Here is a 23,675-nt window from a genome sequence, read left to right as displayed (position 1 = left end):
AGTACACGCACGACGCGTTTAACTTGCGGTTCGATTTGGAGTGAGGAAAAATAAACTGTGTTGTACTTATGCTGCGATCTGACAGCAGCCGGCGTAAAACAAGGTATGTGCGTACGAAAGGTACGCATTGGCAGGTGTGGATGTTAACTGACGCAAGGTACGGTGAAGAGGTGTGACATTGCACCGTTCTACAGTTTGCCTCTGGACCTAGGTCCAGATTCTTCGGAACCTTATCGTTGACAGTTTTGCGATAGTGATAGATTTCCTAACCAATCACCAAAAATGGGTAAACTATGTTCGGAGTGACAACTTGACAAATGAACAACATCGACATGAATCCGATCGACTTTGTTCTTTTGTCAACTTGTCTCTCCCAACAGACGCGTGAACCCTTAGCGTGAATGCTGAATTTTCAGCAATCCTGTCAAGTTGAACCAAATTACTGATTACTGTTACTGTTGAACCAGATTACTGATTACTATTACCAAATTACTGATTTTCAGTAAAATCGTAGATTGCTGATTGCTTTTCAGCAAACCATTTTGCAGAAATCTTCAATTAATTTTTGGTGTGTAGTTTTAAGTAAACCAGATTGTTGATCAAGGAAAAAATCAAAAATTAACTGTTGGTCATGGCAACTGTATTACTGATCAAGGCAGATAGCTAATCCAGAAAATTACTGACCAACCAAAACTTTAGATTAATGATTTTTTTGATTTAGATTGATTGTTGATAAAGGATTTGGAAGCCACACCACTGGTCAACGATATTATATCAATGGAGAACGAAGTACTTGGCAGAAGACCAAGATGTAATGGATAAAGAATAATACAAATTATTTCACTGTAGGATTTTTATTCATAGAACTAAACCTCTGATTTAAAATTGCTCATTAGAAATATATTTCCTAAACTAAATAAACTAAAAATTATCTTAACAGTACGTATTAATTCAATGACTTGGAGATTTGCCTGAATTTTATTAGTAAGTTTTCACAAATTTTAAGCGTATACAGCACAACTGTTTAAATTTCCAGTTGCGTCGCGTAACCTCACTTTGTACCTGTTCTCTGACTTAAAACCGCAATTTATATCTATATTCCTACACACCGAGTGAAAAACTTGGCGAGAATCAGCTAACAAACAGATTTTTTGCTGATTTCTTAGTAAAACCAAAGACCGAGCTGCTTGGTGGTGCCAATCTCGGCATAAAGATCAAAGTGTGTATACCCAAAGCGGTTCCAATTTGCACAGAACCTTCAGGTTTCTCTGATTTGTATCTATTAAAGCATTTTTGTTCAATTGTTTACGTTTTTCAAGAGGTAAAAAGTGAGGTTACGCGACGCCACTGCTTGTGCATTCGATTGCCCCAGTCATTGAAGGAGCAATAATTGCTACGTCACAGTCATGCTGCTAGTTCGATAAACACCCATTGATTTCATTGTTGTCCGCGGTGAGCACCTGTCAACTCCTCCCATTCGCAATGGTTTTTTTTGTACATTATGGCATTTTTTAATGGTTCTGTATAAGTTCCAATCCCAACGAATCATGGTGTGTGTGTGTCCCTTGAGTATTCTTCTTCAACAGTTGGCAAGATTCAACCTAACACAGTCTTCGGCGCAGTTGCATCCACCTGCTCCAGCAGAATTTCTTTTTCCACCCTCTTCAGTCCGTTGATCTTCAGTGGATGCGGCATGGCGTACCGGAGCTTGTCCCAAAACCACGGATCACCCCACTTGACGTAGGTGTTCGTCTTGAGGTACGCCCTAAGCTCCGGGTCTAGTTTTTCGACGTCTCCGATGTCGTCATATATGACGACGATCACTCGGACCCGGTTGTCCTCCATCGATTGAACGTGAGCCTGTCGGAACTCTTCCTTTGCCCACTGAGACTGCAGGAAGTTCTTCGAGAGCACTATCACCGTCCGGCGGGAGTCTTCGATTGATTTGATAATCTGCGTGATGATCATCTCGCCGGGCATAAAGTCCCGAACATGCCAGCAGGTCTTGAAGCACATCGGTTCCTTCTCCAGCGTCGGCACCAGTTGATCGGTGATGAAGTCTTCGTCCAAATGCGAGTAGGAAATGAACGCATCGTATCGCTTGTCTCGGTCCAGTTCATCCTCGGTAATGAGCCACAAAAATAGGTTATGCGTGAACAACCACACCTTGACCTCCGTTTGGTACCGGTAGAACAACGTCGAAAGCAGGCCCACTGTCAGCCCCATGACTGCCACCACTATACAGATCACGATCAGCTTGGTAAGATCTTCGTTGCACAGGTCGTTCACGGTAATGGAACCAAGCGGTCGACCTGTGACGTCACATAGGATCTCTGGCATGTCCACGATTCGGTTCTGGTTACGTTGGATAAAGATCAACAAGCGAGATTTCTTGCAATTGCAACGCCATGGATTGTTGGAAAGTCGGATGCTGGAGAGGTGGCTGGTGCGGTTGAGAAATGCTATTGTGGAATCGTCTATCGTTTTAAGTTGGTTTTGGGTAAGGTCCAAGAGGCGTAGATTGTTGGGGAGATTCTCGGGATGCAAGTGACCGATGGAGTTGTTGCGGACGTACAGCTGTGTGACTTGATCGTAACCGAGGAGATTTGAAGTGGGCAGTTCGGTCAGTAGATTGTCTTCGATGTGCAGTTCGATGGAGTTAAAATCCTCGAATTGATCTGGTGGTGGAAGTTCTGGAACCCGGGTAAGACCACGCCCATTGCAGTTGACGACGATCGTGTAATCTACCAGTCGTAGATCACAGCTGCACTCCGTTGAACAGCTCTCGGTTAGCCTGCATTTGAGATCTTCGGTTTTCACTTCTTTTATAGACGTATCGCGGAGATTTGCGGGTTCAGCGCAGCGTAGACGATCGGTGTTGAATTGTAGCGCTTTATCGCTTTTATCTTGGACATACTTGACAAAGCCGAGGACGTTGCAATTGCAGTCCAGGGGGTTATTGCTGAGGTCAACGATGATTTTCTGATTTTTCTTCAACTCCAGCTGATCGATTACGATGGAGATCAACGAAATGTTGTTGTTGGAAAGATTCACGGAGATGCTCGATTGGAACTGCAGGTCAGCGTACTGGAGTTTGGAGATTAGGTTATTGCTGAGATCCAGCTCTTGCAGTTCCAAATTGTTGATGTTCCAGTCCATGAAGATTGTCGAGATGCTATTGTTCTGTAACTTGAGGGTGCGAAGTTTTATCAGATATTGGAACGGCGTGTTGTCACTGTCGCCAATGTTCAGTTCGTCCTGTACGAAGCTGGTGGCGTGGAACGCCAGTTGATTGTTTTGCAGGTACAGCTCCTCTAGGGCTCTGTTAGCGCTGAAGGTAAAATGATCGATGGTCTGAAGGTTGTTGTTTTCCAGGTACAACTTCTTGAGATTTTTTAGGTAACCAAAGACGTTTCTGAAATAAACGATTGATTAGGATCGATGACGATCAGCTATTGAGATTAGTACTTACCCTGATAAGCTCTGAAGGCGATTGCTTGACAAGCGCAGTGTGATCAGCTCCCGGCAGTTTTCCAGAAGCTCATCGGGAATCGTTTCCAGTAGATTGTGGCCGAGATTGAGATCCCGGAGCTGATGCTGATCACGCAGCAGCATTTCCGGTAAGCTTCTTAATCTATTGTGAGCAAGATTAAGTTCAACGACCTCCACCGATTGATGAAGAAGTGAGTCCGGTAGATGGCTTATTTTGTTGTAATCCAGGTTGACCATTTTCAACTGTGGTAGGCTAGCAAGGAAATCCTCCGGAAGGGATTTCAATGAATTCTTGTTATTACGCAAACCGAAGGTTTTGAGTTTTCGATTACCAGAAAGCGTGCCTTCCGGGAATTTGCTGATCGGATTGAATCCGATATTTAATTCAGTAAGTTCTGGTAGCATAGTGAAAACGTCTGTGTCCAGTGATGCGATGCTATTGGTCCGCAGGTCCAGCAAACGCAAGTTGTTCAAACCGTTGAACACCTCTTTGCTGATGTTCTTGATATTGTTGCGAGCTAACGAGAGCACTTCTAGTTTTCCTAGCTTCTTAAACAAGCCCAATTCCAGGTGATCGATTTTGTTGTACTCCAAACTGAGAACTTCTAAATTTGGCAAACCATCGAACACACCACGTTGAAGTTCCAGTCTGTTATTTTGGATGTTCAACCGTTTAAGGTTCGATAAACGCTCAAAGGTATTCTCTTGAATTCCGAATCCACGCGTCAAGGTCAAATTTACCAGGTTTTCCAGTCCTTCAAAATGCGTTCGACTATACGGAATCGTTTGAAGGTCGTGATAGTCATCATACAGCAGCGCTCTAACGTTGTTAACTCCCAGGAAACCGAACGTCTCCAGAATGGGTTGCGTCTCGTTCAAAACGCAGGCCTTAACGACCAGCAGACTGATGTTGCCGATTGCCAGATTCGGCAGGCTATTGAGATCGTACCGCTCTCGGCATTTGAGTTGAACTGCTTGTATGGCTTCGTTTACCGTTATTTCCAGCGTCGGATTGGACTGCGGGCAGTTGAACATGAACTGGGTCCCGAACTCCTGACACGTGCAATCCGAGATGGTCGATTCATCCGGGCAGACAAATCGCTTCCTACGGACCTTGCTGCTGCCGGTCTGGTCTTCCGCTGAATTGGTCGAGATCGATGAGATGAGCAGGATGGCTGTTAGTGCAAGGGTTCGGTGAGTGTTCATGGTGGTACAGATCTTGTTGACAGTAGGGCTATGAGATTCTGGATGCTTGGTTGCACTGATCCCGATGACAAGATCACTGCATACTGGTTTCAGTAGATTGCAACTGGAGGGGGAAAGATAAATTAGCAATGGTTAGACTTGCGGAACTTCCTTGGTTTTCTTGTCCTAACATACTCTCATTCATACACATAGCCATTAGGTAAAACAAAAATCAATCCAATTTGAGTCTCTTAATCGATTGGGTGGACAACAGTGCCGATAAAAATTATTTCTTCTACACTCAAATTATCTCAAAATCGAGGCAACCTTGACAGGTAAACCAACTACCGGCATGAATTTAAATTTTGTCATGACAAAATTCTCATGATCAAGGCAACCGCTGAGTTTCCAAGTCTACATTTCAAGCGTAACTGTTCAAATCGACGTAATTGATTTTGCTAACCAATCACTTCAATCGACGATTTGTGGCAACTGCTTGCTCACTCACAGAAACTAGCAACACCAGCTAGTAGGGGAAAGATTACCCTACCTGATGATGGTGATTGTTTGCGTGGATGAGTTAATTTGAATAGTTACGCTTGAATTTGACTTTTTCATTCGTGGATGCATGTTCATTAGGATTTGCACCGTCGAGGTTAACCTCAATCTGATGACAGTTCAGTTGTACCGTTTACGAGGACTTCTTGGGTAGATTTTCTCGATAATTTTTCAGACTGCAGTGAGATGTAAACCACACTTCTGCATTGTCCATGAGCAACATTCTTTCCTCGCAAATTTTCAAATAAAAAATTCGGAAATTTTGAAATATTTGTTTTGGTAAAAACGACTTAGTGCTTGTAAACAGTACCATTGAACTGTCAAAAAGGTTCAGCCGATTAAAACTGGGTTCATTCGTGACGTCACGCTGCAGAACCTAATTATCGCCTGTGTGGTTGTCATAGACGGGTGCAAGGATGGATTTGAGTCCACTCACTCGAGAAAAAGTGGCACAGCTGCGGGCAATGTTTATTAATCATGAACACTACATGTTCATGAATAATGAATAATGAATATTTACACAGCAAAAAAAAAATTTTGATATCACATCAAAGTGGATGCACTACAATCATGTCGAAAATTTCATGTAATTTTTATGACCACATAAATAAACAAATGCAGTAAAAGCAGCGGAATGTCAGTTCATGCATTGTATTAATGATAATTCTGTCCTTTTTAGCAAGTAATATTACACCATATTTTCGACAAGATTGTAGTGCATCCACTTTGACGTGATATCGAAATTATTTTTTTGCTGTGTAGTGTTCATGATTTGTAAATATTGTCCCCAGCTTGTGTCACTTCTTTTTGTTTGAGTGAACTCACATCCATCCGTGCACTCGTCTATTTCAATAATGATAATTCTAGATAGAGCTGGAATTAGGGCGTAACAGCTTTTGTAAATAATGACTTCTATCGACGATTTCTAGGAACTCAAGGCACGCCCACGCAAACCAACATAACCGTCGGGTAGGGGAAGTCTTCCTCTACCCGATGGTGTTATTGATTTGCGAACTTTCTAGAAATCACCGAAAGAAGTCATTGTTTACAAAAGCTGTTACGCCCTAATTCTAGCTCTATCTAGAATTGTCTTGATTTGGATTATTTTGAACATCAAATACAAAATCGTTTTTATTCATTTACACTCATGTAACGTTATGAAAAGTGTGGTCCACACACACACAGATCCATAAAGATTATAGCCTTCTGCCAATTTGATGATAATATCGAGGTTTTAGGTTCTAAGGCTAGGGTCAGATCACTTGAGGTGTATTTATCATAAAAAAAAGAAAAAAATAAATTAAAATAAATAAATGCATTTTCTCAGTGGATTTTGTTGTTGTGTGTAGTTCTGACACTGACACCTCCCATCAATACATGCGTTTTGAGCTGTTCTGTTATTTGCTTCGGTTTGCACAAATCGACACTCCTGAAATTATTCAGCAGAAAAAAATCCGCCGAAATTTCCGGGGCAGCATTAAAAATCTCCCGGAATCGGCAGAGCCTCGTCCACCGAAAACGCGAGAAAACTCCATCCAAGCTCACTGGAACCTCCTTTGGCAGCATCGAAAACCTCTCGGAACCCTCTCCGCCGTGAATATCTGAAACTCCGTCGAAACTCCCCTCGAAAATTCAGATGCTCCCAACGGAGGTTCCCAGAGACTTTCGACGAAGTTTCCACGCATTGTCGACGAAAGAGGTTCTGCACGATACCAGTGAAGAGATTGGATGCTGCAGACGGAAGCTCCAGGCATTTTCTCACGTTATCGATGGACGAAGTTCCGCGTGATTTCGGTGATTTTGGATGCTGCCAGCGGGAGTTCCTGGAAGTTTCAATTGACGATTCAGCAGCTGCCAACGAAGGTTATTGGAACTTTGTCTTGTTCTGATAAAGAATTCATATACCAGGATTACGTTTGACTTGGTTTGACTAAATAAAATACATTGGAGCTACATTGTGTCTGTTGATGTTGCCATTTTTATCGAATACATAAAAATGCGAAATTTCGATGGCGGTTTTCTAGCAATCATGGCGGACGAGGTACCATCAATACGAAATTAACGATTTTAAATTGGCTCACTACTTGACTAGCTTTTTGGTCCCAAGCAAACGATTAACGTACCCCATTCTAGTCGAAATTCTAGTACTACGCAATATTTGTTTTGATTCGCTATGAAAGTTTGACAGATAAAATGAGGGGTTATTGGTTTTTCCTATGTTTTGAGGGATGAATCGATTAGCTTGGGACCGAAGAGAGTACCAGAGCTGAGCCAAAAAGTTGAGCACGTTATTTCGGGACCTTCTAGTCTTAGAGTTACATCTATGGTACCATACGGTTTCGGTGGCGATTTATGATGCTGCCAGCGGAGGTTCCAGGGAATTTTAACGGAGTTTTCTCGCGTTCTCAGCGGAAGAGGTTCTGTACAATTTTGGTGGAAGTTTTTGATTCTGCCAGCGCAGTTTCGCAGTTTCGAGGCTTCCCTTAGCTTTGTCGGTAAAGGCTCAGCTACAAAGCAAGACCATGCTGGAGGTGGCTGGGTTCGATTCCCGGGCCGGTCTAGGAATTTTTCGGGTTAGAAAATTTCTCGAGTTCCCTGGGCATAGAAGTATGATTGGACTTGCCACACAATTATACCAATGCAAAAATGGTACAGGCATCGAAAGCTCTCAATTAATAACTGTGGAAGTGCATCTAGAACACTAAGTTGAGAGCACGCAATAAGCTAATATGCGATATGCAATAAGCTTGAAATGCGAATAAGAAGAAGAAGAAGCGCAGTTCCGACGGCGTTTTCTCGTATTCACGGTGGTGATTTTCGGTGCTGCCAACGGAAGTTTCAGGAAATCTGTACGGTATTTTCTCGTGTTTTAGGTGGAGGAGCTTTCGCATGATTCCGGTGGAGATTTCTGATGCTGCCAACGGAGGTTCTACGGAATTTCGACGGAGTTGTTTCGCGTTATCGGAGGAGCTGGTTTTGCGTGATTTTGATGTTGGCAGGGGATATTCCGGAGGGAGCTTCTGCACAATTTCGTTGGAGAGTTTATTTTCTGCCGGAGAAGGTTGCAGGGAGATTTTCCTGAATTCACTACACCGAGTTTTCTTTTCCTGATGTGTTTGTTTATCTTCGCCTCGATGTATAGGTGTCACTGAAAAAGCGCATGCTTTGTTTTGATGTTCACATCCCACTGAATAGTTGATGCAAACGATGGAATTAAATGCATTTGATTTAAAGGGTGTCCACGATGAAATTGCCACACACAAAATTGATTCGCAAAATTCGAGTTTTCATCCGATTGCCATCAAATTTTCAGGGATTGAGAAATAACTATTAAACTTCATTTTACCATTTTACTCGTATTTTATTTACAGTCCATACGCAAATGCCCGCACCTTGGCCTTAACCCCGGCCATAAGATTCTGCACAACCTGTGAATCAACCGTTTTTTGCATGTAAACCCATACTTTCTTCAGTTCCTCGACTGTCTTCACTACCTTAGGTCGTTTAAGAAGGTGCTGCTTCATAATCGCCCAGTACTTCTCGATGGGGCGGAGCTCCGGAGTGTTGGGAGGGTTGAACATTTTCGGCACGAAATTGACCTTATTGTCCGCATACCACTTCAGCACGTCCTTGGAGTAGTGGCATGAGGCCAAATCCGGCCAGAAGATTGTTGGGACGTTGTGGGCCTTCAGGAGAGGAAGCAGCCGCTTCCGGAGGCACTCTTTTATGTACACCTGTCCGTTCATCGTGTCCTGGGTCACGAAAGGTGCACTCCGCTTCCCGCACGTGCAGATGGCTTGCCAAACCAGGAATTTCTTCGCAAATTTGGACATCTTCTGAGTGCGGACATGCTCCGGAACGCTGAACTTATCCTTTGCCGTGAAAAACAGGTTGCCGGGGATCTGTTTGAAGTCGGCGTTCACATATGTTTCGTCGTCCATGATGCAGTATTCAACTTTCGTCAGCATGTTGAGGTACAACTTCCTGGCACGGGTTTTGGCGGACTTGTTCTGCTTCTCGTCGCGATTAGGGGCCTTTTGTACCTTGAACGTTCGAAGCCCAGCCTTAGTTTTGGCCTTCTGGACAAAACTTCGGCTTAGGTGCAGCTTCTTAGCCACATCCCTAACGGAGGCGTTCGGATTTCGGTTGAAGGCCCCAACTACGCGGTTGTGATTTTTGGTGTTGTACGGAATACTTTTTCCTTCACTTCTGGGCTTCCGATCGGTGGTCAACCGTTCCTCGAACCGCTTAATCACTCGCGACACCGTGGAATTCGCGATTCCCAACGTTTTAGCGATGGAACGATGCGAGAGATCCTTGTTCTCGTGATGAATGCGCAAGATTTTATCACGCACGAGCTGTTCTTTCGACTCCATTTCCGCGAGTTTTGATCACAGGACTTTAAAACTTGTAGGATGTAAATAATGCACTATGAACTAAATCCACCCAAATTTTCATTAAATTCTACCCAACGGTTAAAAAGTTAGAGCAATTTCATAGTGTGGCAATTTCATCGTGGACGCCCTTTAAATTCAATGCTTATTCAATGGGTAATCGATTATATTAAAAATTATTTGTTTTTTTTTGCTTTGAGAATAAAAGTTTCCGAACGAGATGTGCGGAAAGTTAACACGAAGCTGCTCACCAAATCGTGTTGCATCGTGATGGAAGGCCGACTTCTCACAACTTCCTGGACAAGAATATTTCGTTGCCAAGCCTAAGTTAGATGCTCCGGAGGATGTTCGAAAGAAGAAATTATTGAAATTTGCAAAGAAGTTCCCGATCTGGCATGTGATTTGCGATTTACACGGAAGAGTGCCTTAAGAAGCGTCTCTTGCCATTCATAAGGAAGCACAAAGGATCAACTCTGTTCTGGGCTAATCTAGCATCCTGCCACTACGCTCGAAACGTGTTGGAGTGGTACTGAGCCAACGGAGTCAATTCTGTACCAAAAGATATGAACCCACCAAATTCACCGGAACTTCACCCAATTGAACAATTCTGGGCAATAATGAAGACGGAACTTTGCAAACATCCCAAAACTATTAAAACAGAGCTGGAGTTGGGAGAAAATTTGGGTAAAATCAATTGTACAAAATTTGATAGGTGGAGGGAACAGGAAGGTGCGGGCATTCGGGATGGGAGACGAAATTGAATAAAACAAATTTTGTTAATCATAACTCATTAGTAGTTTTTCATTCAATGAAAATTTCAAAAAAATCCGATGATTTGTTTAATTTTGGTGAGTAAATATGTGTCTGCCATTTTTATCGAATACGAGGATTTTCATAATTACATAAAGGATGTGATTGAAGGCCGCAAAGTATGCGTTCAGTGTGATAGAGCAGTTGGAGAAAACGCTGCGAAAGTAGCTTTGCTATATTAATCGTTGAACAAGGAAACTCATGCTCGGTAAGTTTTTAAAGAGTCATGAAATTATTTTGCTTTCAGAGTACCAGAGCTGAGCCAAAAAGTTGAGCACGTTATTTCAGAACCTTCTAGTCTTAGAGTTACCTCTATGGTACTACTTCAAATGCATTAATTACTTTAAGTACTTTTGATTGCATTTTAACTTCAACGGGTTTTGATTTTTTCTCCCGGTCCAGAAATGTGTGGCATTGCGAGCGATAATTTTAATTTTAGTTTATTTACGCGATGATGATGTTGGTTCACTCGCAACTACTTTTGAAAAAAAATTAAGTGTTTTTGAACGAAAGTGTACCAAAAGTGCTTCTGAACGTGTTTCGTAGTTGGTTGTGGTAAAATTCGTGCATTCCCGGTTGATTTTGGACATCTGTATCACATAATTCCCCACCGATTCCTTTTTTTTGCCGTTAGACGACGACGGGTGTGCTTTCGCGAGAGTGACGTTTATTTGATCCGTTTCTTTGCACGGATGTGTTTTTTTTGTAACTAGCGTAAGTGTGCCTGCGATTTGCATTGAGTGTCGGAGATTGTAAATAATCTGAAGGATGCCTCGCTGGATACGCCCAAGACTGGCCGGGCAGTAGCTAGTGGCCGTGAACGGTTCCTGGGGAAAGCACTAGATGCGACCCTCCTCCCAGATGACCATGGCAATACAGGAAGTATTGGTATTGGAGGGTAATTGCTATTAGATATTTTGCAAACAGTGACAGATAGCGGACATGAAGAACCAGTGGAGGTGCCGGGCAAAGGTGTTTATCCTAGCCAAATGGTAAGTTACAAATTCGCTGATGTTGTTGTCGTAGGCGCCGTCGTAGTCGTATGCAGTACCGTTAGTATATTTCAAATTAACCACCAACCGCTGAAAATATGAATTATCGCGTATTTCTGTTGTTCATTACATGTCAAGTAAAATTCGAGAACGCAATTTCATTTGAATAGCTTGTTCAACCAGGTCTTAAACAATCGTCACGTCGGTCATAGCTTGTTATGATAACCTGAACCATGCGTAAAGAGAAAATCGAAACATTTAACGTCGCGTGAAAAAGGATCTTAATGAAGGCCTCTTTCATAGCTTTTAGTTTAAGGATTTCAAAGATCGTCGGTTGCAGTGGCTTGCTTACTGAGCAGAAAAACGCGGTCCCAGATCCTTTCATATTAAAAATGTATGGTTAGATCGCTTGTTTATCGTGTATTTCGTAAAACTTTTCGTTGTCGTCGGTGCCGGGTCTGAATAGTCATAAAAACTTGAGTAACGCTATTATGTGATATGAGGGGCTCGGTGGCCATATCACAACCGGTTTTGCCTACTGAGCAGAACATCATGAGTCTAATCTCAAGCCCATCCACATTCAAGATTCGACAATCGTTTTATTTGTTAACATGACTACATGGTAATAACAGCAACTCGGTGATTAAAAAGGTGCTCGTCTGCCTAGTGGCAAACGTTTTTGCTTACTGAGCAGAAGACCGTGGGTTTAGTCCCAAGCTCCTTCGCGTTATATGATTGTTAGGACATCAATTCAGCTTATCGTTTACCAAAACGAACCCTGGTGCAAACCCAACCCTATTACCCAATATCCCAGTGATTACTCGTGGAATTGCAGAGGTGTTCTCGGCTTTCATCAAAGCGATTGTCACGTCAACACATTCCTACCCCTTCCTTTCTTGACCTGTGTTCGGGCGCGGCCGGCGCTGTTATTGCCTAGTTTGAGATCACCAGTTTTTACACATTGAGGATGATTGCTAGTCCCAAGCATCGTCTATTGGTTCTCTGTGTAATTACAGCTGGTCTGACAATAACAGAGTAGCAACCGTGGGCGGTCAATCATGCTCATGCTCATGCATGCTCAGTAATGAAATTATTTTGCTTTCACTACGACTGCTTAAAATCTTATTTTTACGCTGTTCATAAACTACGTAGACAGTTTTTTTGGGATTCTTGACGCCCTTCTCCCTGCGTAGACAATTGTCCATACAAAATGTCTTTAAATTTGTATGGGCCGTGGAAAATTGTCAACCCCCCTGGCAACTTTGCCAGAGTCCAAGCGACAGATACAATGGCGCTGCGCTTGAGTGAAGGTGGAAGCAACGCATAGAAAAATTTGCAAATACGCAAACCTTTCTTCTGAGAATGTAATCTTTGCTATCAGAGTCTTTAATTAGAAACGAATTTATTTGCTTCCGCATTCGATCCTGGCTAGCTAAACAATGGGTCGTATGAATAAAAAGAGTTTACTTTACTTTCCCGTGCTTTTCTTACGGGAAAAGTAAAGTAAACGCTTTTATTCATACGACCTAATGTGTGTCTCGAGTGGGAGTCTGTCTTTGCCGTGCACGCTTAGTTCAGTTCACCCATAAATAGGTAGTTGATTCACCCATATTTGGGTTTCTGATACAATACCTACAATATGGGTAAATAATACTGACACAAATCGGTGAAATTTACTTACATTGTGAATAAAGCGACTTAACCCAAATATGGGTAATTAAACTTTACCCATAATTGGATGAAAAACTTAACATTGTCAAAACCGTCAACTTTCGCTTTATGTGCGTGTGCGATCTAGTGTGCGCAGTATTAATTATCCGTCGTAGCAAATTACATTCCGGAAATTTAATCGAATTTGATTCCGTAATCAAATTGCCGTAATTCGTAATTCGGTGGAAATTCTACATTATTTGGAGGAGGAGGAGAAAGCTGGAGGAAGCAAGCTTACCTCGCCGTGTCATCATCCAGCGTTTTCATTGGTGACTGGTTAGTAATTTTACGGAAGTAATAGTAATTCAATGTTTTTTTTTTTCAATTTTCCCTTCTAGGTTCTGTGCTGCTTCGTAAGACCCCCTTTGATAGGTAAGTATTTTGCATGATAATTGATTGACCGATATTTACATTATTTTTTCCACTCACTGGAACTATTTGGCTGACTTTTAAAAGTTCCGAAACGGTCAAAAACTGCACTTTTGCGGCGAATAGTCTCGGTACCTTTGGCGTACTTATTCCTTGCTTTGTGACAAGCGCGGAAAAGGTACCGAGACGATTCGACGCAAAACCGCAATTATATGATCGTTTCCGCTTTTATAAAATCTTTGAAATAGTCCAGTTTGGTGGTACATGTTTAATATTTGCTACAAATAAAATACAATTTAAACAAAGCATTTGATTTTTTATTTAATCCGTTAAAATTTCAGAAGAAAAAATGAAAATATTCACCCAAATATGAGACAAATTCACCCAAAAATCAATAATCCATAAATAGGTAAAAATTACCTACATTATTCGTAAGGTGCATGTACTCATATATGGGTAAATCAACTTTACCCATAAAATGGGTATGTGCACTTTTTCGCGGAAATGGTACCTGAAAATGTCCTCCTCCACAGAGTTGTACCACAGTTTTGTGGATCCAGTCAACCTTGTGGTAGCATACAAAAGAGCAGCTGCATCGGTTCAATTGTAGAGTCCTTTGTAATGATCCAGTTTTCGTAGCCAGGACGTAACAGCACTTTCGCAATTCGCTTATCAAAGCTTTCACTTTCTCCGGATGGAGTGGATGGGATTGAGTTTGCGGTGCGTTCCTCATCAGCATGTTTTCTTCTTCCTCCAATGAATCGTATTCTCGTTCGTCGACGCCATGGCGTCGTCTTCGTCGGGGCATCCTTCTCAGTTAGGGTTTTACGTCTTAGACAGAGAATTAGCCTCCTCGTAACCGCACACCGTTTAAAATCACGGGATCAAGCCGCGGAGTATCCCACTTCTGAGAATTCTAGTCTTTAATTGATGAATTTACGTTACGGTCGTCCAGCAGATGGAAATGATGTGAAAGTGATAATGGCGTTTTGCTACCTGTCAAATCGTTTGGAATATTTTTTAGTACATCATCACTTTTGTGGTTTTGAATTTCAAACCTAGGTGTAGCATGATTCGATTCAATTCAAACTTCAATGGCTGCTTACGAATCATAGTATGCGATCTATTTTATCACATATCGGGAAAGAAAAGTTGTGCAATCTAGCTAGAACAAAAACTATCTCTTAACATACGCTCTCTCTTGCCGGTGAGTCAAAGTGGGAGTGATATTAGTTCCTCTCAATCTCAAACAAGATAGTTTGCTCGGGAAATAACGCTTTGCGAAAATCCCATCGATATTTTCCCTAGTGAAAACATCTCGTTTCCGATAATGAACTTTTGGCGATATTTCCAACAATGTACTCAAGCGTTGAAGAATATCAACAAACGCGTATTCATCGATGGGTAATGAACTCATTTATTCACTTCACTCGTACGTGACAGCGAAGATTTTCAAAACAAACGAAATTCATCTACGTTGGGTCGAAGTGCTATTAATTGCGTGTGATGGTATATGATAAAACCAGACACTGGTAGACAATGCCAAAAGTCGCTTTTTTGTTGGGAAAATGCTTCCCAATCCTTAACTTACTTCTCTTATAGCTTCTAAAAGTAGCTTCAATTACACTTTAATTCATTTACCTGTCGCTACGCTCCTTCAATTAAAAAAAAAAACGTAATAAACAGGTCACGTACTCAAATACAGTGATCGACTAGTCGAGCGATTTTTCAAATGTTTCAAAAGTTGCCGGCGACGACGACTCTGCAACTCTTTATTCCTATGGGGAAATCGTATCATCAACAGTCAATCTTTGCGTGAAGAGGCGATGCCTCGACGGTTCCGTCTACGCGAATTTAGCACCAATTTTTTTGCTCACGAGGAAATTCACATTAAAGTGCTAATGGGATAAGGCAAACTGGTTTTCTGAAGAAGTATGCGTGATGATTTTTTTAAGGGTGACTTGTGGTGAGACGTGAATTGGTTTGGTATTAATTTCAGATCAATTAATTATCAGTTTGATTGGTTGAATGACGTTTCCCGGATTGACCCATTTCGCAGATTTTCAGGATTGGATCTTTATTGGCGCTGGTGGTGTAGTGGTAAGCGTGATTACCTCTCTTTTCCAAGGGGATGAGGTCAATCCTATAGTCGCTACATTCATAGTCTGGCGGATAGAATTTCGATCTATCAAAAAGTGGAACCAATTCAATATATTTTAGACCAACAATTGAAAAGGTACTATCAACATTTATAAACAAACGTAAATTATTATTTCCACGTCAATCGAACGTAAATTACCGGCATCATCGGAAAGGAAAACTTTCCACAACCCAAAGATGGTATTAGTTTGCGTAGGCGAGCCTTGAGTCACGAGAAAATGGTTTCCGCCGTTTTGTTCGCAATAGCTGATGTGCTCTTTTCTGTTGTTAGCCGTGATTTGCTCGATTGGTTCCGCTATTTGACAGCTCAATTGGTTCCCGAGATTCTATCAGCCAGACTATAAATATAGCGACTATAGTCAATCCCAGTCGGCGCCGTCGGGATTTTCTGAGGTATAAAATCTTTGATCACGCCTTCCTTCGGGAAGTAAAGCCGTTGGTCCCCGGTCCACGAGTTGATGGGTTGATATGTAGGGTTCAGGTGAGGGAGCAGACTCCCTGGCAAGATCGACGGAAATCAAATAAAGTAAACAAAAAAGTGTATAGTTACTGATGTGGGTAAATTAGGTACTGCAGCGTGACGTCACAAAAGAACTCAGTGTTAATCGGCTGAACCTTTTTGACAGTTCAGTGGTAGTGTTTACAAGCACTTAGTCATTTTTCCGAAAAAAAATTCTAAACTTTCCGAATTTTAACTTGAAAATTGTCGAGGAACAGCGCGTTGAAAGGATGTTGCTCGTGGACATTGCAGAAGTGTGGTTTACATCTCACTGCAGTCTGAAAAGTTATCGAGAAAATCCACCCAAGAAAAAATCGACTAAGTCCACGTCAACAGTACCACTGAACTGTCATCAGATTGAGGTTAAAACGCTGTCCAGACTGGAGAGTTATAACATGTTATAACAGTTGTCAAATAATTGCAACACAGAAACCACCATCAAGATAGCGCTATAACATGTTATAACTCTGTAGTCTGAACGTAGTATAACCCCGACGGTGCTAAACCTAATACAGTTAGTTCTATACAGAGCTGGAAAAAGGGTCTATCTGTTTTGATCGATTCTCTTCGTCGACTTTCTCTTTTGATAACCACGGCTATGCAAACAGTTTTCGTGCTATTTTTCCACATATCATATAAAGGTGGTTTTTATCTATCGTTTAAATCGTCAAATACAACAGGGAATGTTGTTGCAGCTGAGTTATCAACGAAAGAGAAAGTCGATGGAGAGAATCGATCAAAGCAGATAGGCCCTTTTTCCAGCTCTGTATCGCGTGGTGAGATTCAACTTCCGAGTGTAGTCCGTTGTCGTTGCGTTTGGTCTGGTATGGTGCACTCAGGCAAATACACTTAATAATTCCATAAGGCTCGACTTATGAACGACACATATAAATTTTATAAGCGTAATTTATGCATGATTTTCGCCAAACATGAGGTACGTCTTATACGACTTTAACCATTTCACTTCCCCAAGCATTGAAAGAAGAGTGGTAAGCACACGGGCCCCATAATCTCAACGTCCATGGGTCGGTTCCAGTCTGCTCCGTTTTATTATTTTTTTGTCAACATTATTTTTCATAAGGTAAAATCAATGAAATTCATACCGAATTATTTTTATTTTTTTTAAATAATTTAAAAAAATTCATAAGTTGTTCTTATGGAATTCTTATGTTGTTTTGCCTCAGTATGGTGATAGGAAAGCTAGAAGGGCTGAAATTGTGGTAGATTCGTTTCCCAGAGCATTGCGGGTATGGGTCTGGGTTCAATCCCAGCCGAGGTCGATGGGATTTTTCTGAAGCATAAAAATCTCTGGTCACGTCTTCCTTCGGAAGGGAAGTAAAGCCGTTGGTCCCGGCCCATGTGTGTTGAATGGGTACGATATCCTACGCAGGTGTGGAAGCTGCCTTGCTGCACATTCGATTTCCATCAATGGATGGAAATCGATGTCCGTCGGTGATTGGCACTAGATTGCGGAACAGAGACCGACGTTAAATGAAGGAAAGAAGAAAGAAGAAAGAAAGAGCATTGCGGGTGCTTCCCGGGATGTCGTAGCGGGTTCTTAGTGCTTCGTATTTCGAACAGTGGCAGATATTGTGTTTCCACTGTTTATGGAATTCGACATAGATCGCAGATCCTATGGAATGGTCCGTCTCCCTTGTAGTTGTGGGAGATATTTGTATGATGTTTTCGAAGTTGGGGATACTATGACCAGATCTCGATGTAACGGTGGGCCGTCCCACCTGGTGATGTCTCCTTTAATTTTCCTTATGGCAGGGGTATCTCTGGCCACCCAATAGTGAGCCCATCCTTCGTTGGTTACTTTCGATTTCGGTCCGGACCAGGTACAAGTCGCATGTACTTGGCCATGCAACAACCTGAGTTGGCTAGATGATCTACTTCTACGTTACCTTGGACCCCGCAGTGTCCAGGTTACCACACAAAGACTGTGTTGTATGTGCGTATTCCTGTATCGCCCGGTTCCACGGGTGTTTGCTCGTATCGGATTCTAGCGCGGCTACCACACTAGCGGAGTCGATGAAGATGGCTATTGGTCGGTCGTGGGGAATGGTGGCTGCAATAAAGGCTTCCGCAGAGAAAATGGAGCACTGATCCGGGAGTCTATGGCATTCCGCGAGGTTTGGGCTGAAAATCTCGATTCCTACCTTTCTCTGGGCTACCGAAGCATCCGAGTACCGAATGGTGTATCCTCCGTATTTCTTGTTCTGAAGTTCGAGTACCGCCTGTGCCTAAATTTGTGTTTGATTGTGAGGTCGGTCAGAATCTGTGGCTAGTTCCTATCCCTTGCTCCGACCCAGTGAACCTTGGATACTGGGGGGGAGAGTCAGCTTGGATGCTTACCTGAGTGAATTGTTGGCCTCCGTGAGGAGGGAATCTTCCTCGCGAGGGGCACGCACTAGTCTTTCAATACTACGCAGTCTACTGACCAAATATTCAAAATCTTGTCATTACTGCTTTAATTACTTTATATACACTCTTAATTTAATTTAAAATTTTAAATACTGACAATATTTGATATTTAAATTATTTTCAAAACATTCAAAATATTTGCCATTACATTAATGATCGTTAATTATATGTTGATTACTTTCAATACCGCTAAAAGTATTTAACATCAAATGATTACTGTCCTCAAAGTATTTAAATTACTGCGATGTATTTTAATTATCACGCACTCATACCTGATAGTGCGCGCCCCTCGCTTCCTCGTCTTCGCCTGATGTCTTCTCGTAAAGCCCGATGGCTCGTTGGCAGATAATTTTGGAGATGAAGCGATCAAAGTGGAGCAGTCTTCCTTCGATGCAAACAGCTATTCCGGGGGTACCTGGCAAAAGAGCCGAATAGACTCGTACAGTCCGTTCATAGACCAGCGCTAGCTTTTCGATCAATCGGGGTTTGGCGAGGAACGTAGCTTCGATTCCGTAGGTTAGGCGTGAGTTGATGATGGCTTTCACTACGTTCAGTCGGGATGTTCGGTTGGCATTTGGATGTCGTCCCGCCAGAGTTTTGCGCAGGTTGATTTGCAGTTTGCATCCGGTCCTGACATCGTTGAAGTGTGTGTCGAAGGTAAGATGCAGACCCCGAGGATTCAGATCGTCTTCCGAAACGGAGTTGGATCTGATGCAGACTTTTGTGCTGACGAATTGGTGTTTAATCGGACAGATGTGGGTGAATCCGCTCTTAGTAGCGGACAGCTGGAAGCCAGCCGACAGCCATTAGGAGGAGAATGAAGATTCCAACTGCGATCACGGACCCCTATGGTACCCCAGTTTCTTCCTCGAATGTCTTCGATCGGTAGTTTCCAAGCGTGACTTAAAAGGTACGGTTTCACAAAAAGTTCTGGATAAATTTTAGGATGTGTCCCTTGAGTCTCTATTTCTTTACGTGGTCAACTACTCCCGGCCTCCATGCCTGATTGTAGACTTTGGATGGATCGAGAGTAACCAGTTCTGTGTGAAGGTTTTTGGAAAATGCATCCCCAAGGGCATCGCTTAGGGATGGGAAGTAGGTGTTGGTTCCGTGCCCCGGTCTGAATGCGTGTTGGTGGTGGTCTAGTACCTAGATTGCCTTCTTACAGGAAACTAAGTAGTCTCCTGTTCACCATCCTCTCTATTATCTTCGATGCGCAGCATTTTAGCGAAATAGGCCGGTACTTGTCGACTTCGTGTCCCACATAGTTTGGTTTGAGGATTGGGATGGTGAGACTGAGCCCCGATTGGTCCAGGAAGGTATCTTGTGTCCATTATTGTGGCCTGTTCTCCCATGGGGAGATTTCGAACGAGAGGGAACCCACCTTGTCCGGTCCGTCTGAGCCTCCACTGGCCTTTGACAAGGCGAGGGAAAACTACACCAATTCTAATGGTCGGTTGAATTATCGAACAATTTTGTTCTTCTCGTAATTGTTGGCAATTACTCCAACAACCGCGCTGTCAGTTGATAGTTTGCTTCACTCCCTTGGAATTCATCATCAGAAAGTGGTTTGGTGTCAAGGCTTCCTCTGTTTTGGTGTTGAGCGAAACGAAGGTTAACGGTCGAGAATTCACCATTTGTTCAGCCTGCTTGACAGAACGCACCATTCTCTCCCAGCAGCCTTTATTGGGTGGAGCTGATGGAGGATTGAATCTCCACTGAGTGTGGGCGTCTTTGGACGTACTGCTTACCATCCTGATCGATCCTCCGACGAAATTCGTCCCATTATCGGTAAAAATTTCCAAAGGTGCTCCTCTGCGCGCAACGAATCGTGAGATTGCCTTCTTACTCGAATCCGTGGACAAGGTAGCGACGGCCTCCAAATGGATGGCTCGGTTAGTTGAACAAGTGTACAGCGCAACCCATGCCAAACTTCACCTGGTAAGGACTGAAGTAATCTATGTCCACATAAGTAAATGGGCGGATGAACGGTGTGAGTCTTTGCACCGGAAGTGATCCCATCCGTGGACCTACGGGAATTGGTTTGTAGACACAGCACCAGTTACAGTTCCTCTTGACGAAGCATAACCGTCCTCTTAGCTTAGCATGTTTGTACCCCTCGAAACAAAGGAATATCCACGAACCCTTTATTTTATCTGTCAAACTTTCATAGCGAATCGAAACAAGCATAGTGTAGTACTAGAATTTTGACTAGAATGGGGTACGCTTATAGATGTACTTGGGACCAATAGGCTAGTTCAATGTGAGCCAATTTAAAATCGTTAGTTTCCACTGGTTGGTATAAGGTTAGCTCTTGTTGTATAAACGCATTAACCCGAAGTTCAGCCGTCTTGATGCTGCCTTATCATTCAATTATAAATAACCTCTTTCGATCCGGTAGTACTTGCAAAATGACGCACCATTTCAATATTTTAAGTCGATTTACTCTTTCCAGTTGCAAGCCGCCAAGTGCATAAGAGTCGTGCTCGATTGAAGAAATTTCAAGTAATAATTTATTCTAAATTATAGGGCTACGGGATGTGAACTGGGCCTATTCCTTAAATAGGCCTATCAAGCAAATAAATCCTTTTCAGCAATACATCCAAATTTTAATGAACCATAGAGTTCACTACTCATTTAAAACTAATAAGATTAATTGAGTGCATTTTCTGTTGCGGCGCCATCTTCTCTCGCTGTTCTGCGTTCGCAAGTTGTTCGGAACGCTTTTTGCTCAATTTTCCTAAATGCAATTTTTGCCGAAATAAAGAGAATAGTGTTGTGAAAACAAAACCACCAGCATTCTCAATTTAAGGACTATTTTCAAGAGGTAGAAGATACATCAATTGTAGGGCCTAAGATGGGGACAGTAGCCCGATGTTATATCCAACCAGTGTCTACAAACACTAATGCAGCGTGTGAATTCACAGGAACTCGACAGTTCAGCATTTTTATACAATGCATATATTCGTCGCCCACTGGTCACCACAGCCGGTCGAACTTGGAACGCGTTGACAGTGAAATCTTGTCTGCAGGTCAATCATTTGTTGAGATATGATTGAAATCGTAATTGATAGCTGCTTATTAGACCCGGGCTAGGGACATGTACCCTATTTGTTTATTATTTGCACATTATTCATAACAGTGCAGTTCATCACATTCAATTGCAACAGCAGATCGTGCATCGTTTATAGATTACGCTGCCCTTTAAGGAATTGTAATGATAATTTCTTCCTCTTGACTTTGGTGCCGCCACTCTGGAACTTATAGACGTTATATGCCTGTATGATTTTAGCAATCGTAGCTTGGCTAACAACAGCGGCCCTGCCTGTAATGGTAGCACGATCCATGATAATTTATTTAATACAGTTCTAGTTATATGATCAAGTACTCATACGATTTGCTTTTGACAATCAACGTCTGTTGTTGATTTTCGCAGCGGCAGATCGCATTCTCCTTTGTGTATGTATGTACGTCAAGCGCCATAAGATAAGATCTTCACTTGTGTTCACTCGATTGTCCGGAGTCGTCATCGTCGTCATAATGTATGGGTTAATCCAGCTGGGAATTAGAATAATCCTCAGGTCGCGATCACTAAATTGTTGCTATTCCTCCGAAAAAAAAAATGTTCACGCAGGGAGTGCCAATATTCCGATAGGAACATTTGTTTTGTCGTTTCTCTTAAGATATATACTGGTTTGTATTTTTAGAGCGGCCATAAATTTCCTCTCTTTGTTGCTTTCATGGGTTGAGGAACTCAAAACTTGTTTCGCCAGTCTTAGTGGCTATCGCACGCACAAACACTTCTTCTGAAACACATAGGATTTTGTTTTGCTAGCCTTTACCTTCTTTTGCGACTTCCTTTTTGCGTTGAGAATTTCTTGAGAAAACCTCAAAATGTTTCATAACAAACCACCACCTACACGCGTCTGTTGCAAACGTTTATTGCATTATTTTTTCGGCCTTCGATGGCGTTCCAATCGTTCTCAACGCGCAAAACACTAATCACAGTAATGTAGTTTGTTGTTCAGAGTATTGATCTAAGCTGTCACTGATTATCGCCGCAAGGTTTAATGGTTTGACCGATCGACCAAGCGACACAACACGTCGTCGCGATCGTGCTATTTTCGTTCAGCTCCCGACGTCAACTGAACGAGCTGCTACTCTGCTACCAACTGACTGTGGCGAGCGCGAATCTTCGTGCCGATCGGGCCTGTCCGTGCTGACTAGACTGGCCCACAAAAACAAAAGTTATAATTTTCCACGGGCCTAACTCCAGATTTGTGCCTTTAGATGAGAAAACCATTCTCTGAAAGTTTTAGCTCATTTAGTTGTAGGATGAGCTGGCGCTTTTAATTTGAATTTGTATGGGGAATTTGGATAAAATGCATGAAAAAATGACACTCCTATACTCTTTCGTTCATAACAAAAGTTTCCAAATTCTCGATTTGATTAAGATTTTCAAAACTTGCTGAAGATTGCATAATAAATACAGTTAGTTTTATTGAGATGTTCGCTTTTGAATATATATCAGCATTTTGTACATGAAATTTCAACCAAATTTTCTATATGGACATTAAACCAAAAGCGCCAGCCCGTTTAACGTCAAAAAGAGCTGAAACATTAAGATAGTGGTTATCGCACCAAAAGACATCCAGGCTCGTGTTGGTCTGCGGAAAATATGAACTTTTATTTTAAGTGGTAATCTTCCCTAATAAAAATTGTATGGTTAATTTGCTTAACGACGTGTTCTGGGTATCATACAAACCATTTGTGGAATAGTTCAATGATTTGGGTTATCGTTCGTTTATGGTTATTTTTTATTAGGGTTATCAACAAACTGCCTATATTTTGTTGCAATATACGAGCAAATTGCACATATAAGTAAAATAGTTAATATCTCAATAATACTAACTTCAATGGCGATGCTGTCTTGAGTAAAGTTATTCCTTATAGTTTGAGCTACGTTTGCTAAAATTCTGAACTTAATCGAGTTTGCTGAACCAGTTATATACACGAAAGAGTGAAGGAATTTTATTTCTCCATACATTTCAACCAATCACCCCTATTCTGCATTTCGTT

General features: G+C 42.1%; 1 protein-coding gene across 1 annotated transcript; it reads right to left on the bottom strand.

The window, feature by feature from the left end:
* Nucleotides 1-868: 868 nt before the first annotated feature.
* LOC135698741 (protein toll-like) lies at nt 869-22,750 on the bottom strand. The gene is made up of 3 exons (XM_065218847.1): nt 22,439-22,750; nt 3,473-4,801; nt 869-3,415 (listed from the first exon to the last, which is right to left on the bottom strand). The coding sequence occupies exons 2-3, from the start codon at nt 4,696-4,698 to the stop codon at nt 1,597-1,599; spliced, it is 3,045 nt and encodes a 1,014-aa protein (XP_065074919.1). The 5' UTR covers nt 4,699-4,801; nt 22,439-22,750; the 3' UTR covers nt 869-1,596.
* Nucleotides 22,751-23,675: the final 925 nt, after the last annotated feature.

Source organism: Ochlerotatus camptorhynchus, unplaced genomic scaffold (assembly GCF_037179485.1).
Source record: "Ochlerotatus camptorhynchus isolate MF236.1 unplaced genomic scaffold, CSIRO-AGI_Acam_v1.1 ptg000094l, whole genome shotgun sequence".
NCBI classification, from domain to species: Eukaryota; Metazoa; Arthropoda; class Insecta; order Diptera; family Culicidae; genus Ochlerotatus; species Ochlerotatus camptorhynchus.
This window is presented reverse-complemented; position numbering and strand designations above follow the sequence as displayed.